The sequence below is a fragment of the Lasioglossum baleicum genome, chromosome 2 (assembly GCF_051020765.1).
Source record: "Lasioglossum baleicum chromosome 2, iyLasBale1, whole genome shotgun sequence".
NCBI classification, from domain to species: Eukaryota; Metazoa; Arthropoda; class Insecta; order Hymenoptera; family Halictidae; genus Lasioglossum; species Lasioglossum baleicum.
The window spans coordinates 13,466,204-13,482,859 of NC_134930.1; the positions used below are offsets into that span (position 1 = coordinate 13,466,204).

At 39.9% G+C, this 16,656-nt stretch overlaps 1 protein-coding gene across 9 annotated transcripts in view; it reads right to left on the minus strand.

Moving 5' to 3' along the window:
* LOC143217054 (uncharacterized) overlaps positions 1 to 16,656 on the minus strand; it is a 73,054-nt gene that overhangs the window by 45,377 nt on the left and 11,021 nt on the right. For 7 of the 9 annotated variants that reach the window (XR_013010713.1, XM_076440775.1, XM_076440787.1 and 4 more), the window contains 2 exons: positions 718 to 2,389; positions 222 to 384 (listed from right to left, as the gene is read on the minus strand). Coding sequence is in view for 8 of the 9 variants with exons in the window: in XM_076440775.1 (XP_076296890.1) it covers positions 222 to 384; positions 718 to 2,389 (1,835 nt within the window). In the remaining variant the exon portion in view is untranslated. Of the gene's footprint in view, positions 1 to 221; positions 385 to 717; positions 2,390 to 6,343; positions 6,475 to 6,634; positions 7,705 to 16,656 lie in introns of those variants that run through there. The other 2 variants (XM_076440798.1, XM_076440806.1) reach the window with 2 other exon arrangements.

A 16,656-nucleotide genomic window follows, 5' to 3' on the forward strand; every position in this document is an offset into this window, starting at 1 on the left:
TTAGATCAACAGATCAGTGAAATATGAACATTTTGTAGATGAGCTTCTGAGACTTGATGACCACGGTTTCAAAGTAACAGATTTTATCAGAAAATTACATGCTCGAGTTCCACTGTATTGTCAACTCAATTGGAAATTTGGTCAACGTCTCAAGCAAACGAAATTTGACAAACGACTTTTAACAGAAGCTCTTCCACGGTTTCTGAATACGAAATGCTCACCGGTGCCGCTCATCGAAGGAACTTGCGTCGCTCTGTTCGTAATCCAATATCAAATCGTCGGATGCGATAGATTCGCAAGGTGACAGAGTGTCAACGCTGCCAGCTCGACTCATTCGTTTGCCATGGTGTGGGCTGTTTGTCGCATTCTTACTGTATCCTGCAGCTGTAAAGTGGGACAATTGATGAGTAATACCGGAAAACGTCCAACTTTCAGCATATACAGTATATAAATTGCAAGGATATATTGTACTCTAAAAATTATATTCTCCCCAAAACTATATAACCCTTATTTGAAACATTTGCGATATATACATATACAGAATGTCCCAAAAATGTTGTAGCCCCTGAAGGAAGTACAACAGAAAAGTTGAATCACCTCTTTCAAGGAAGTACAACATTTTTGGAACAACCAACATGTTCAGCGAAATTCCCAAGTTTGTCCGTGGCCACTATAGTGGCCTCCTAAAGGTTAACAAAGACAATCAATCCCCTTTACCTGCTTTAGGACTGGACTCGACTAATGTATGGCTGTTTTCGGTAACAAGCTGGCTAGCTACAATGGATTGAGCTTCAGCCCCGACCCTCATGTTCTCGTTTAAAATAAGCCCAGGCTGATCAGCGATCTCGTCGTCGAAAAATTCCCTACCCTCCGACAAGCTCAACGAGTTTGAGGCGTTGGTAGGCGTTCCAGGACTGTCATCGTCCAAGGTGTTCCCGGACTGTTCCATGGGCAGCTCCTTTCTGGGCGTCTTGGCGTCCGATTGCGTAATACTGGCTGTGAGGCTGTCGAAAAGACTATCAACGGGAGAAGTCTCGTCGTCTATCAGCGAGGTAGAGGTGGCTGCAGCAGCAGCGAACGCAGGATCCTCGATGGTGAGCAACACCGATCGCAGAGATGTCCTCGGTAGCGTTACGTTTTTGACTGTGTTCGCAGCAGCTTGCATATGATGAGCAACGGAAGAGGAACGTTGGCACTCGTCGCTAGAGCTTAACGAGTATTCGTCGGCCATAGCTTCACCATGACCGTATTCAGGATCGTCGGAGCTAGGAGGGCTGAAGTCCGATTTAATGGATGGGATCTTTTCCGATCGAGACCTGTCTTTGTAAACTTTCTCCTCGCCGAGCCCCTCGTCATATCCCTCCGACGATGTGGTGGACATGGAGGTTGTCGATTCGGCGTGTCTGTTGTCCTTGTTAACGATCCTTTGATATTGGGTCGTTCGTTCCCGCACCAGTCCAGTGCCGGGGGCCGTGAATGTCTTCGGCAACGGAATGACAGATATCTCGGTGACCGTGCTGTCGTCGTCTCTGACATCCCTGACGTCGAAACTCTTTCCGTTCACCACCATTCTTAAATTCCTAGGTCTGCCTATGCCTCGTCTCCTGCTCGGAGAACCGCCGGTGTAATCGTAACCTCGGTTGGTGTCGTCCACCGTGCAACCCTGCTGGCTACCCACACCAGAATCCTCGGTGCTGGAACCCTCTTTCGAGCTTGTAGAACCCTTCGACGCAGCGGACACCATTCTATTCAAATTGGCCGCTGTTTTCGCGGTTTTCGAGTTCGCGTTGGTGACCCTCACGGCGAACTGAGGCAACGGCAGGTGGCTGGTGTGCAGTGTATACCTGCCGACCGGCTCGCGAATACCCGATGGCCTTCGATTCCCGTCCACTTGGGAGGTGCCAACATTGTTGTAAATGGTCACACTACGCGCGGGCGACCTGATCTTCGACGCGGGCACAGAAGACGTATTGCACACGACCGAGGCTACCCTCTGCGTCTGTTTCGGTACACTCTCTTGCTGATGTTGCTGCAACGCCTCTTGGTTGTAATGGCTGACCGTGTGGCTGCTGCAGATGTCTGCAACCTTGTTCGTAAACTTCACCTGCGGCTGCTTGTACCCGAAACGGTTCGTCCTCACCGCGATCCCAGTAGCGTCCTTCTTCGGTGGAGCGAGTCTGGGCGTCGATCGACCTGACGACAGGTTGCGAGTCGCGCTCGCGTTGTCCTCGTCGCGACGACGATTCTGCTCGGGACCGGCAGATTTCGATCGTGGCTGGGTCAGACTAGACTCCGCTGAGTAGTTCGATATCGCCACAGGAATCCGAATCGGATGTCGCCGGAAGCCGAAAGACGTGGCCGCACCCCGCCTCGTACCTTTGCTGCAGTTCTAGAAGACAAAAAATGCGCCCTTCAGGATTTTGATAATCGAAACGAATGGAATACTGTTTCGGTATACATGTATGTATGTTTGTGGAACATTTACACCGCTAACGTGGAGTATACTCCTTCAAGAAACTAGAAACTCGATCGTTCAGATATTAACACATTAGCTACCGGTGATTATTCCATAATTGTTGAAAGTCTATGGTTCGTGGCTGAGGATTTTCTAAAAGAATCGTTCAATAGCAACAGCAACTTTAATCATAAACCAACAACTCTCAACCTCAATAACAAAATTCAATAATTTCCCTTGGCATTATTGTGTAAAAGAAGATTTTTAAGCTTCCATTTGGTGCAGCACAATTATTGAAAAGCCTATTAATAGGCTACCAGTAGAGATAAAGTGTTAACATCATACGAAATTAGATACATAATTCAAGCATAATAAATACAACGACAAAACCTTTTTGTTCTTAGTCGTTTCTCATATGACATTTGTGCCGACAGATTTGTCAGTTGATATTTCGATTACAAAGTTTTCGCATACATCGAGACATTACCGCTTTCGCCGTCTCTCGCGATAGCTGCGGATCGATAACTGTTGTATTTTACATTGCCGCGCCGGTAGTTTTAGCTATGCTTCTATGCTTGTGTGAAATCACACCTGATTTTATCGAAAGTTGTACATATCAATTAGTCACGACTATTTTCGAAATACGATACGCATGGTCGTGATAAATATTCGTTTGAATTCACCTGGAGTCGTAAAGCCTAGATTTAACCTCGCTGTAACGTGTATTTTATCAATCTCCAACTTTAATCCTTCGTGGGACGATGTCTATGTATCGCAGTGACCCTGACAGATGTTTCAGAATTGATTACACGTGGTCAGAATACTAGATTCGGTCTCCATTTCGGTCACCAATTATTTTATAAATGGTAACATACAATCGCATATATGAATAACATTTTGGTAGAACCATTCATGAAAGTAATAAAGATTTTCAATACATAGTTCGTTCTATATGCAGTATAAATGCAACAACAAATACCATTGTGATTTGTTGTTCTAAACTATATGTTAAACATTATTTACTGTCCAGCACTGGTAAGATATCGCGTGAAGTGTAAAGGATTATATATGTAAAATTGAAAATTAAAGTGTTCAATAGCTGTTTCGTTGTATGGTAATTTTTAAAATGTATTTTATGTAGAATCTGTAAATCAGTGAAAATCAGTATTCGAAATAAAGCAATACGATAAGGTGTTGGCAGACTTCCACTTCACTATACAATATTATAAGAATCGACGCTCGGATACCCAGAAACCTACATTATGCAAATATTGCACTCCTACCTTGTTTCTTAATTAAATTCCACAAAGAACAGATTGTCTTTAAGGTTGTAATTTGTATCTTTCCTGAAATGTCAATATTTTGTAGATCGTTCATGTAATAGTATACTCGCGTACATTCATATACATAGTATATTCAAGTACATTCAGGTATACATATTCTGGTATTCTTGTATATTCTAGTATATTCTAGTATATTCTAGTATATTCAAGTATATTCTACATCGAAAACCTTTGTTTCAACAATTGAGTAGAATCTGTACAGAAGTTTTGCAATATCTCCTGCAAATATTCGTTAATGTTATTTTTACACATAGATACGAAATAAAACGCTGAATTTATCAAACAATAACGTTGGTTGTTTATAAAAAATCATTCGAAAGGAAAGTCATGTGGTTCAGCCATCATAAACGTTCTGTAAAACAGAAGATGCATAAGAACGACATTGAAAAAAGCCTCGGATTCGGCCCGATGCGCGTTCGCAGAATTATTTGAGTTCAATCGATAAAGCGCGTGTGACGCGGAAGATGATTCAGAAGCTAAATAGAATCAGACAACATCGACAACAAAACCACGTCAAACATCGAGAGAAGTGAACGTTAGATGTGATATCGTAATCGCCAATAGCTTGTGACCAGAGATAACGAGGCAGGGAAAGTAGAAGGTTCAAAAACATTAAGTAACCCGATTCAAACTCCAGAAATAGAGCAACCGCGTTCCCAAATCAACCAACTCCGTGCTTTTCAGACACCCGTTCTAGCCGAGACAGTCGAGAGTGTCTTCGAGGTTCTTATAAAACGCTTTCCTAACAAGCAGTCGACGTTCAATTGTTTCCGTGAACCGAGCAATATCGGGAAAACTGAAATTGCAAGGCGAGCTCGCATCTCTCAATAATCCCCCTGCAAAAGTTTAAGATGACACGATTAGATATTTCTTAAATTCTAGCTGCCGTTTTCGTCTACTATCCTCAACGATTCGGCTCCTATAAACAGTCACGTTTCAATTATCAGATTCTTCTGTTCCTCTAGCACGTTCGCTACCACCAATTATTCTAGTTGTTAAGATGTTTTATTCAATGCACTCATTTGTGAAAGATCAAAACAATTTAACGCAAGAAAGTCTACTTGAAACAAGTATAGAAAATTAATTTGACTGTCTTCAACTAAACTGCGAGATCGCGAACGTCACGTACGCGTGACGACGGTAGCGAGCGTGCTAATCGAGAACTAATTACCACAACATGATTCCGAGTAAATTGGGGTTTAGGAAAGGTGAAGCGAATATTCCCGTTTACTAGAAAAAAAATGTGCTAACGTTCTGATGAAATTCTGGTGAGAGCTAATGAAACTTGACTTATCAAATCTTATAGAACCTCTCGAATTTTAATCAAATTTATCGTGTTTCGTATCTTGCTTCCATTATACGTTTTGCCGGATCTTGTCCGTTGCACCATGACTAATTACACAGACCAATGTGTTAATTATAGAGAATGCATACTTTTTTAGTAGCCGATTGATTAAACATACGTACACGATAAAAACAATGAATGTTACACAAGATTTCGTTCCTGGTCGCTTGGAATATTATTGCTACAATTTGCGTACTAAACACGAAAAAACTGTTGCAACATGCAAATGATGCGCGTTTCTAAATTCGCAGTTTTCAGAATGTTGAGAAGACATGGGGGAACAGTTTGCAACATACGAAGTAACCGTCTTGTTCTCCGGATCTACAGCCCACAGAAAATTAATGGGGACCCCTATGCAATCGGCGAGACACAAGTTACCGATGCTACAATTGCCACATTCATCGTAATAATTCAATTACCCTCGTACAAATTAAGTTACACTTCTACGCGCCACCATATGTTCAATTGTCGCAGTTTCGTATCCGACGAAAACCACGGTTTCATACTTTCTATTATTCCTCGCATATTTCTTAACGCCTCTTTCGTCATATTATCAAAATGCACGACATTCCGATGAAAGATAGCAGCGTTCCAGTGGAAATACCGTCCACTGAACCGACTGAAAGAAAAACCCACAGACAATAATAAGTTTGTCTTACAATTATTAACACGATCGGCATCGGAGCGATGGAATTTATCAACGATTCGCTACCGACAAGGTGGAAAATCCCCCAACGATTTGCTTGAACGCATCAATTCTTGCCGAATGGTGTACGTGTACATGTCTCGGGTGGTATACGTCACTATCGGATAACCTTTGACATTGAAGAGCATGTCACACCAACAGTCGCTCCTTTCACGACGCTATTCTAATCCAGGCTCCAAGTCGCAGCCGATCAAAACAGGCGAGCCCGACCGAAGAACCCGGTGTCTGTTTTGACACATGAGGAAGTGTCTACCTGTACCGGTTCTTCGTGACTATTTCAAGAACGTAAATCGATATTAGAGCCGTTCTGAGTGAGAGAAGCACGCGACAACGGCGAGCAACCTAGTCCAACCGACGACGTCCGATCGTGTCCGAGGATGGACATTAGCGACATCAAAAGGTGGACAGGCTCGAAAGAAGGGAAACAACGACGATTCACGAGAGATCGACAAACGTGGCAAGAAACATACATGAAGAAGCAAGAGCACCCTTACCGCAACACCGACTCCTCTCTCGACTGCGCTCTCATCGTCGCACCGGTGTCCATCCATGGGGTCAGTGTCGGTCTCCGGGGAAGTTCACTGTCGGGTCGGATCGGTTCGGGTCGGGTCCCGAGGAACAGCACCTAAAACGAGCGAAACGAGTCCATGACCAATAACGTGGTCCATGGATTTCGGACCGAGCACCGTCCACATGTGGGTCATGGAACAGCGGACGCGTTTACGAGGAGTGTGTTCGACACGATCGATCCCGGCTCGAGTAGAGGATGTTCGTTCTCAGCTTACGTTTCCCTCTTCTAGGTCCGCAACGCCGTCATCCTGCGCCGTGCTGCGCGCCGCGCGAATATTTTTAACCGGTTGACACGGGGGCGAGGCTGATTTCGAGGCTCGGAGGAAACCTTCCCCGTAGATCTGTCAGCTCGGCGATCTGGAGATTCTCGCACGTTCCCGTCGTTCTCGTCGTTCGCGTCGTCGACGGAAGACACACGCGCACCGATAACCCGACTCCCTTCGACTCTCTTTCTCTCCCCCCCTCTCTCTCTCTCTCACTCTCTCTCTTCCCCTCTCTCTGTCTCCTATATCCCGGTTGGCTATATCACGATAGCTCGCTCTTTCTCGCCCCTTCGTTTCAGCCACTTCGCTTCGCTGTTTCTAGTCAGCTCTCGCCCTCTTCCTCGCCGCTGTCAGACTCGACGGTGCCTCTCTCGAATGTCGAGCACACCGAAACGTGGAATCGATCGAGCAGTCTGCGCCGTCGCGGCGTCCCGACGCCACCGTCGCACTCGCCTTCGCTGCGTAGACTGATGAACACGAGGTGCGCGCGGGCGCTCTCTCGCCCCCGACTATTCCTCCTTCTATATCTGTTTCCGAAAGACCAGGGGAGGACACGGAATGATTTTTCAGAGCGACTTTCACCGCACAGATAGACCAACCATGCCGCGCCGTTCGTACGAGCGTATTCATTGAAACGAGTTTGTCTCGCTCTCGTCGGGCATCCTCTTCATCCTCGAAATATGTATTTCGCTTCGACAGGGTTTACGTTTCCTCGTAGAGAAAAATATTGGCTACCTTGCATTTTATGGTGACTGCTCCGCCCGCTAACAGTGTTGACGCTTTCGAATACACAGTATAGACATAGACGATATCGAACGCCTGACTTTAGCCGATTGCCAGAAATGGCGAAACGCTTCTTTCAATCAGCAGCGTCGCTACAACCCGACGAATGCATACGTATTCGTAACGTATTAACCCTTTACGCTGCAATTTATTTTATGGTTGCAATGATTAGAGTTTCTACCTGTTTCATCATTTCTTGGATGAAGAAGAAAGTTTATATTTACTGTACAGGGTGTTTCAAAATGATACGTCATGACCACTGTAACCGCAAAATTCACCTTAACATTGAATCCCAAGGTCAACATTGTTTTTTATTTCATCGTGTAGTACTCATCGCAACGAACGAAAGTCTCGCAGGAATTATGCGTCTTATGCCAACTGTTCTCTTAGTAAACGACTTTAAAGTTTCGTAAATTATTTTATTTCATATGTCTACAGCAGGCATGTCAAATTCATTTATCACCAAGAGCCTCATTAAGTATTATAAATTAATTCGAGGGCCGCAATAAGAAATGCAAACTCGAAATAAAGAAACACATTTCTTTTATTAACATTGCAGTTACACATACAAAATAACATAGTGCAAACACAACAATATTACAAAAATACATATGAAGTATAAAAGTTGTTTTTCTTCAAGTTTACTTTATTTGAATAGAACTGTTCTATTTTTTTTATTTCGAAAAAACTTGGCAACGGTTTTCAGTAAACAAATTTTCAAAATTCGGTTGAATTTGTTGAGCTGTAATTATTTTTGAAATTGATTGCACAACCCGGTCTGTTAATCTTGACCTGTCCTCAGTTTTATTATTTTTTATCGTAAAAAATCGTTATGCGGGTCGCGCATAGCTGAAATACGCCTAATTGCACATAACATATTGGAAAATCGGTCAACAGAGAAATAATTGTAGAAATCAGGAATCCCAACATCCATATATTTTAGTTCCAATATGAAATCACGCTGCATTTCGATTAATTCCAGTTGTAAATTGTCAGCAACAGTTTTTTTCATGGCCGGGCCGCAGAGTACTTGTCGACGGGTCGCATACGGCCCGCGGGCCGCGTGTTTGACATGCCTGGTCTACAGGGAGTCCTAAGATAGTATAAACGTGGAGATGATTCTACATGAGAAAATGTAGAAATTTTTTTTTATCGCTTTTCTCCCCCTATCCGAGAAAGTGCTTGAAAAGGCGATCACGCGTGCCATTGAATAGGAATCGTCTGACGTGTCTGTTCATGATCGACTCATTCTACTTCATGAGAACGCTAGGCACGCGAATTTGACAGATTGTTAGTCAATTTTCTCGAAAACGACGCGTCAAATAAAAAAATGTATTCTATATTTTCGACTTATTTTCCCGTGTAGAATCATCCCCTCCACGTTTATACAATTTCAAGACACACGGTAGACGTATGGAATAAAATAGTTGGCGAATCTTTACAGTCGTTTTCTAAGAGAACGGTTGACGTGTGACACATGGTTCCTTTGAGACTTTCGTTCGTTGCGACGAGTATTACATGATGAAATGGAAAATAATTTTAATCTTGGGATATTAATGTTAAGGTCAATTTTGCGGTCCATTGTTATAACAAATCTCTACCTTCCAGATAGAAGTGCAGAATCACGCAATGAGTAGAAGCTATTCATGTAAAAACAAACATTAACAACATTTTTCTTTGTTATAAACAATTGTGCGGCAAGTTTCTCTCACAAATGTCCACCGATCCAGAGGTGTAGATTCACCCCTAGGACGGATGATCATTACTTTTTATACACCCTGTAGGTCTATACATAGTCCAATGACTATATTTATGGACAACAACAAAATAGAATTTTATTTCGATTTAAAAGAAATGAATGATATATAGATTTAGTAGATTCTGCTCGAAATCTTCATCGCGAGTCTGACTCGATGTTCTAGTGCAAAGGAATAAGGGGGATGAATGTGTATAAGTTGAAATGCCTTAAAATTGTATTGTTATAGTAATGACACCGTATTTATAGTGGTGTGCTACAGTGCTGGACACGGTTAGGGCCCCTCAAACGATTGCTTTGCCCCCCACCAACGTATCTACGTTACCCCACCGTAACGGCGCTTACTGGAAGGGGACAGTGGGCGCTACAGTGGGGACGGTTTTGTCTCAATTGAGGCAAATGTTCCCAATACTATAAGACTCTTCAATAGAATATCGTAATTAGAAGGATAGGAAAAAATATGATTTACTAGTGAACTTCTTCTGAACGAATCTTCTTCAATGATAAATCACGCAAAGATAACATGTTTGAACTTTGCTTCGCTAGAAAAGTTAGCTGCTGACCTTGTCTATCGAAAACTTTTGAACGCCTGCAATCAATATTTCTCGTCTAACATTAGACTTTCAACTGAAGCTTACAGCTCAATACATATTTATCTTGTTTATGAACGAGTATGTTAAACGACTCTCGATTGAATTCGCCACTTGTCGAGATATTACAATGTTCGATACACTGTTCGATATTACTGGACTCCGGATTGTTATGCAAAATAAAAAATTTGTGCTTCAATTGCAAGACACAAGAGCCATATATCAATTTATATTCTTCATTAATAATTTTAATGTAGTGAAAAGTAATACTCTTAAAGTTTTTTAGTCTGTTCACTGTGTTAAATTGCATCTACTTATTCTTGTTATAAATGCATATAACCCGGAGTCCGGATATTACCAACCGATGCTATACATAAATCTAGAGGTCGCAATTAGTGTTACAAAACAAAAGTGAAATTTTTTCATTTCTACTGGATCGTATAACCTTTCGCGCGTAATTATTAGACTGTGGAATTTAGGCACATCTGACACGAGAATCAGTAAAAAACAATAAAAAAACGGTGGAATTACTTAATGTAAGGAAGAAAATAAATCATGAAATAAATTTCTATTTTACTATAGTTCGTAGAACATTTTTATTTTGCGTAAAGGTCCGCACTCTAGTAATTTCATTGGGAAAATGGACCAAAATCCGATTACTCTATTTTCCCTAGAACTATCCTCTCGGACAAACTAGAGGATTGCAACCTGGTACGAAACGTTCTTCGCTATTAGTGTCGATGTGTTGTAAATTTTAACTCCATTGCATCAGTATGCTACGACGTGATAACCATGATAACCATAGACAGGGGTGTAACTATGACCCTTGTACTTTTCCGAGGCACGTCAGTCTTTCTAATGCCCGAGTCAAAATGGACCCAGGGTTTGCCGTCCAACACGATAGGGGCCCGAACCTTATCGCGGGTTGTTTACCTGAACTACTGAGATCTACAGGCAATATGTAACTGCTAAACGGATGAGGATAAGCTGAGTAATAGGAAAAGATAGCTGTAAGCTAAAGATGAGTGGGACAATGCTAGAAAATTCAATTTTCAAAGTATGAAAACGAAAAAATTTTTGTCGTAGAAAAGTAGTTCTTTAATTTTTGTTATGGTCCATGTCATTGAACCTATTATTGCACTCGAGTCTCCTAATGAGTTTTATTTTTGTGGCACGCGATTTTATTATATACCATTTTTACCCTATTTTACCGTTTTGACCCTATTTCTGCTTCTAACTTCTGTAAAACTGTTCGACTCATTTTGTAGACTTTCGCACGCTAAATAGGTAAGCATGTTTGCCCAAAACTTATTTCCGACAAACGATTCAAAAGTTACGACCGAAAATACCTTAAAGGGAAACTATCAACATTTTCGAGTTTATATCGTTTTTTGCATGACCCCTTGGATCGCGTCGGAGAAAAAAGTGTGAAATATGAAAGTTGTAGAGAATTAAATTTCCAATCACCAAGGTGGTTTCGGATTTTTCCTAAAACCTACCGTTGAAAAACTACAGCTGTTTAAAAAGTCGGTAAACCAGAAAGTTTAAGAAAAACGCACAACTTTTGTGTTATAACTCCTAAACTCTGCAACCTACTGAATCGAATCAGTCGTTATTTGAAAGAACTCGACGAGCTGAATCCAATGAGTACCTCAAGATTGAATATAAGTGCTACCAGTCAAAAGTTATAAGTAAAAACGTGTCCAAAAGAGAGCGAAAAAGTCGTCTGGTCACTAATGACGTCACAACTTTTGAAGGAATGGACTTTTTCGAATGCGGATTGCCCTAAAACCTTCCCGAAGGAACGCTGTGCCTAATGGCTCAAACCCCAGCTTTCTACGTTCAGCCGTTTCGGAGTTGTTAGATTTTGAACAAACGAACATTACATTTTTATTTGTATAGATTTTATGCTTCATTTTTAAGAATAAATTCATATGTTTACTAAAAATTGTGAGTACATTATATAATACTACTCACAATTTTTAGTAAACATACGAGTAGACTCCGGATGTTTATGCAAAATAAAAAGTTTGTGCATCAATTGCAAGACACAGGAGCTAAATTTATATTCTTCATTAATAATTTTAATGTGGTGAAAATAATATATTAACACTCTTCAAGTCTTCTAATATTTTCACTGTTTTAAATTGCCGTGCTCATTTTTGCTATAAATGCATAAAATCCGGAGTTCTACATATGAGTTTATTCTTAAAACTGCAGCATAAAATCAAAAATAAAACTCATTACTACGAGACACTAATGCAAAAATGGATCGATTACATGGACCATAACAAAAATTAAAGGAAGTCAATCTCATATGAAAAATTCTATTAAACCAAGATCAGTAACCTCGCTTCATGTTGCTATCTTATCAATGATTATTTTGGTTATCTGGTTATTGTTTCTGAATACATATTATCTTATCGATCGTCTTTGTTTTGACATCTCCAGCTGCCACGTAATCCTCTGCAATACTTTTTAGCTGGAGAATACAGTATGGCGACGAACTATGTAGTATTCATGATATGGAAATTACTAAAAGGTGACTGCGCAAATTGTCTGACTTGGCTACACCAGATAATCGTTTGCACTCGTTTAATTTCTCAAACTAAATTTAAGTTCTCAAGCAACGATCTGAAACCAATGTTTCAATCTTAAAATTATTCAAATCGATAAAACTTGAAAAGTATCGGTGGTCGCATTACTGTTGCTTTTGACGTGAAATTGCAACTTCCACTTGAAGCTGTGTCTGACCGGTACTGACTACTGAAACGCCTGGCAATAGGCAACCACGGTCAGTCAGATGCTAGCGATTCAGTGGTAGTATACCGCTAGGCGCTCACAATTTTATTCCTACATTACCTACCGGCAAGGTGTGCAAGCGAATTGGTATTCCGTTTGATAATAAACATACTTATACACTAGGGTAAAGAAGAGACTCCGAAAAACAATCTCTAAAAAAACGTTTGAGAAACATGGTTACCATTCAATTTATCTTTATTTTAAAAACATATTCTTTAATTATATTTAAAGTTATATGAAATGAATACATACTTCAAGGTTTGTCTTGCAAACAATGTAAGCGTTTAATGTTAACGTTTAATATTAAAACACAAATGAATGCATTGTTACTATTTCGCAATATTATCAATGTTAGTTGGACATGACCGAGTTTTAACTCTTTTAGAAGAGATAGCCTCAGGAAAGATAGCCTCAGGTATTACTTTGGTCGAGGCCATATTATTTTTGCTGCTGAATAAATCATGTGTCACTGAAGTTCACATGTTGTCTGTCTATAAACAATTTTATTGTTACAAATGCGAAGGTAATGAATTTCGCCAATCGAAAACGAAATTCTAGTTGTTATTTTCATCGACGGGTTTCAAAGGAAGAAGGTGAATATAAATTTTTTAAAAAATCTTATAATGTCATTAATAGACTCCGGATCTTATGCATTTATAACAAAAATGAGTAGATGCAATTTGAAACAGTGAACAGATCAAAGAACTTTAAGAGTATTAATATATATTATTTTCACTACATTAAAATGATTGATGAAAAATATAAATTGATATATAGCTCCTGTGCCTTGCAATTGATGAACAAATTTGTTGCTTTGCATAAAAATCCGGAATCTAGGTATTAAAAAAAAGCTCAACATTGTATTTGTGAAACTCTAAAAAACTATTCTGCGTACGAATTATTCGTATAGCTTTCTTGTCAAAACAGAAGAAATTCTAGAAGCTAAAAATTCGATTTTTCTTCCGTTAATTTTCACCAAAACTGAGGGCAATGGAGGAAGCCGACTTTCGAACTAACATTTAGCGTCAGAATACGGATAGTTTTTCATAATAAAATTCACGTTGATCAGAATAATCACTTCATTACTTTCCGAGCGACTTAGTGCATTAAAATTTGTTTTTCCAAGTACCGTATAAAAGAGGTTGCGGAAATTCGCGATGGCAAGTGAAAGATTACGCACGCGATCCAAGGCCGTGAATGCGTAAAAGGAATAGTAATTATTATCTCATTCCGAGCTCTAAGTCAGTCGATGCGAGCACGCGGTGCGCAAGGAATTCGTGCGAAAGCAATATATGTATTCGAATGTTTGGTTAACCTCTTCAAGGTTTTATTGTGAACACATGAGCGTGGCTCGTCTCACCGCGCCGGGGAAAAGCAAAGGTGAACAAAAAGAACTTCGGAAAAGAAAAGAATCCGGGCAAGAACGGCAGATAAAAACAGAGAAATCTCTCCCGGCCGTGGATATCGAGCATAAGTGTCGAAGTTGGGGGATTCGCGTTTTCCAGCGTGCTTCCGGTTAGCGGATACCCGGCATGGAATCAACCGGCATAACGGAGAACAATGGAAAGCGAATATAATGAAAGCAAACGAGCTACAACCACGCTCGAGTGAATCAGCAATGCTGATGAAGTTAACAATTAATTACTTTCTTGTATTCCCATTCGGCTCTTGAAAATAGCCAAGCCACAATGAATCATGATCGTGGATCGTCTTTTTCTCTGTGTGACGAGGAAAACACCTTGAACATCTTAACACTTTAAAGACCGGAAATCCGCCAACAGGTTCGCTGACAGCGATCATTTTATCAAAGGGGAATTTCTTTTTTGTTAGAGTTAATATATTTTTGAATGAATTAATATTTTTTTATTTTATAATAGGCACTTTTTTTGTTAAAATTCCTATTTATATGTTGCATGGGTGGTTATTAAAGGCTCGTGTAGAGGCTCCGGTTTTTGGTATCTTGTATTTGCACAAAATCTTAAGTTATAATTCATAATACGCCCAAAGATATTCACATCCGAAGTTAATGCTTAATATTTGTTAATAACTGGAGTTCAAACTTTAAAGCTGTTTTGCAATTGACTATTGACTGCTCTAAATAATCAACAAACCTTGTTTAAATATACTAAAAATTGTTCGCATCAATTGCAAGGCATTCAGAGAGGAGTGATTAGTTTAGTTTATATTGCTCAGAATTCTTTTGATTGCTCGATGAAGATTTCGCCGAGATGAACCCTAAGGTGTTAATAAGTTACTGGCGATTAGAAACTAATTAATTCTATATTTAGAATACATTTGTCTAATCGTTCTAAGTGTCAGCTGTGAACCCAGCGTGCATATGGCTGGATGCGACACACCTGGCTCACTTTCAAATTCTCATAATCTCGAGTCTCGCGCAACAGAACTCGTTGTCCGTCGGAAACTGTTTATAGGAGACCCAAATTTGTTTTGAACGCAGCGACTCGATCAGGTTCCACAAGATTAGGCGTGTAACTACATGTGCCGACCGTTGCAGTATCAGATTCGCAATGGGGACACCGGAAATGCTGATCAATGCTGTCGATTTTTGAGATGTTCCGTTACTTCGCACTATCTACTAGCAAAATACGGATTTATGGTCTAGTTATTTCACACAGAAAATGCAGCGATTCTTAATAATTATGAATCTAATTTCTAATTTATGTTTCCTTTTATTACTCGTCTATTTAACACTCTGCCGACAACGTCTGGATCCGTTTACCCCCACCGCTGGAGACTCGATGCTCGGTGAAGTTTGTTTTGACCACGTTAACACTAAACCTACCGAGCTCTCACAAGGGAAGAACCCCAAGTGCCCAACTTCGATTTTGATAATTTTTTGTGAGATGATGATATATGGATCCCTAATTATGTATGCAAAATATTAGGTGTAGTTACTCAATAGTTTTAAAGATATAAACAATTGAAGGTTCGTTTAAATTAAAGTAGTAGTTTTCGAAGTTCCATTAGTATGAAACTTTAATTGTTTATATCTTTAAAATTATTGAGTAACTACACCTAATATTTTGCATAAATAATTAGGGATCCATATACCACCATCTCACAAAAAATTATCAAAATCGAAGTTGGCCACTTGGGGTCTTTTCCTTGTAAAAGCGATTAAAGTATTGCAGCTGATAAAAATGACAAGGCTCTATTTATTTAGATCTCGCGCAATTTTTAAAACAATATGCGCTTGGACAAAAAAATTTAGCGTATCAATTTCCATGTATGCAGCTTCATAATTTCAATAATTATAAAATGAAAAATATGAAAGTTTCGAAGCTAATAAAACATATACTTACTATAAGATGAAGACATAGAAAGAAATATATTTTCACTGTAAAAAACTTGTGTAATATTTCAAAAGTATTACTTTAGGATGTCTAAGCGCATAAATCAATTGACGAACAACAATAGCGCTTTTTCTGAACTACTAAACAAAATATAAGAAACGTCACGTATGAACAAATAATAATGCTCTGAGTAATAGTTGCATCGCGTGTGACATCTGCCATCTGTCATCCTTAATAACGATAGTTACATCATCGTGAACGTCATTGCTTGACGTTAGGATGCAAACAGTAGTTAAGTTACTTGCTGAAGCAACCTGCGGTACGACGTCTACCACTTCTTTCTAATTGCATTTGATTAAACTTTAAGAAGAAGGAACACAGTTTTACGGTGATTTACAGGTCTCAAAGGACATTGAACTTGCGCGTGACCTTCAACTGGTATCTCGCACATACAATCAACTAGCTTTTCCGCTATGCGCGTAGAGTTCGAGATACGTGTATAGTGTTTTGTTCGGGTAACTAGTGATGGGATCGAGTATATGTATTGCGAACGGTCACAACATCTGTAATTAGAAAACACCATACACCAGGACACTTGATTTTTTGGTGGACTATTTCTAACACTTTGACCTTGCTGTATTCTTATTTTGGAAGCATACAGTGGGTAACGAAAGTATTCGAACGTCCTTTAAAATAAAATAACTTTTTTATAATTGTACTAAACGACCT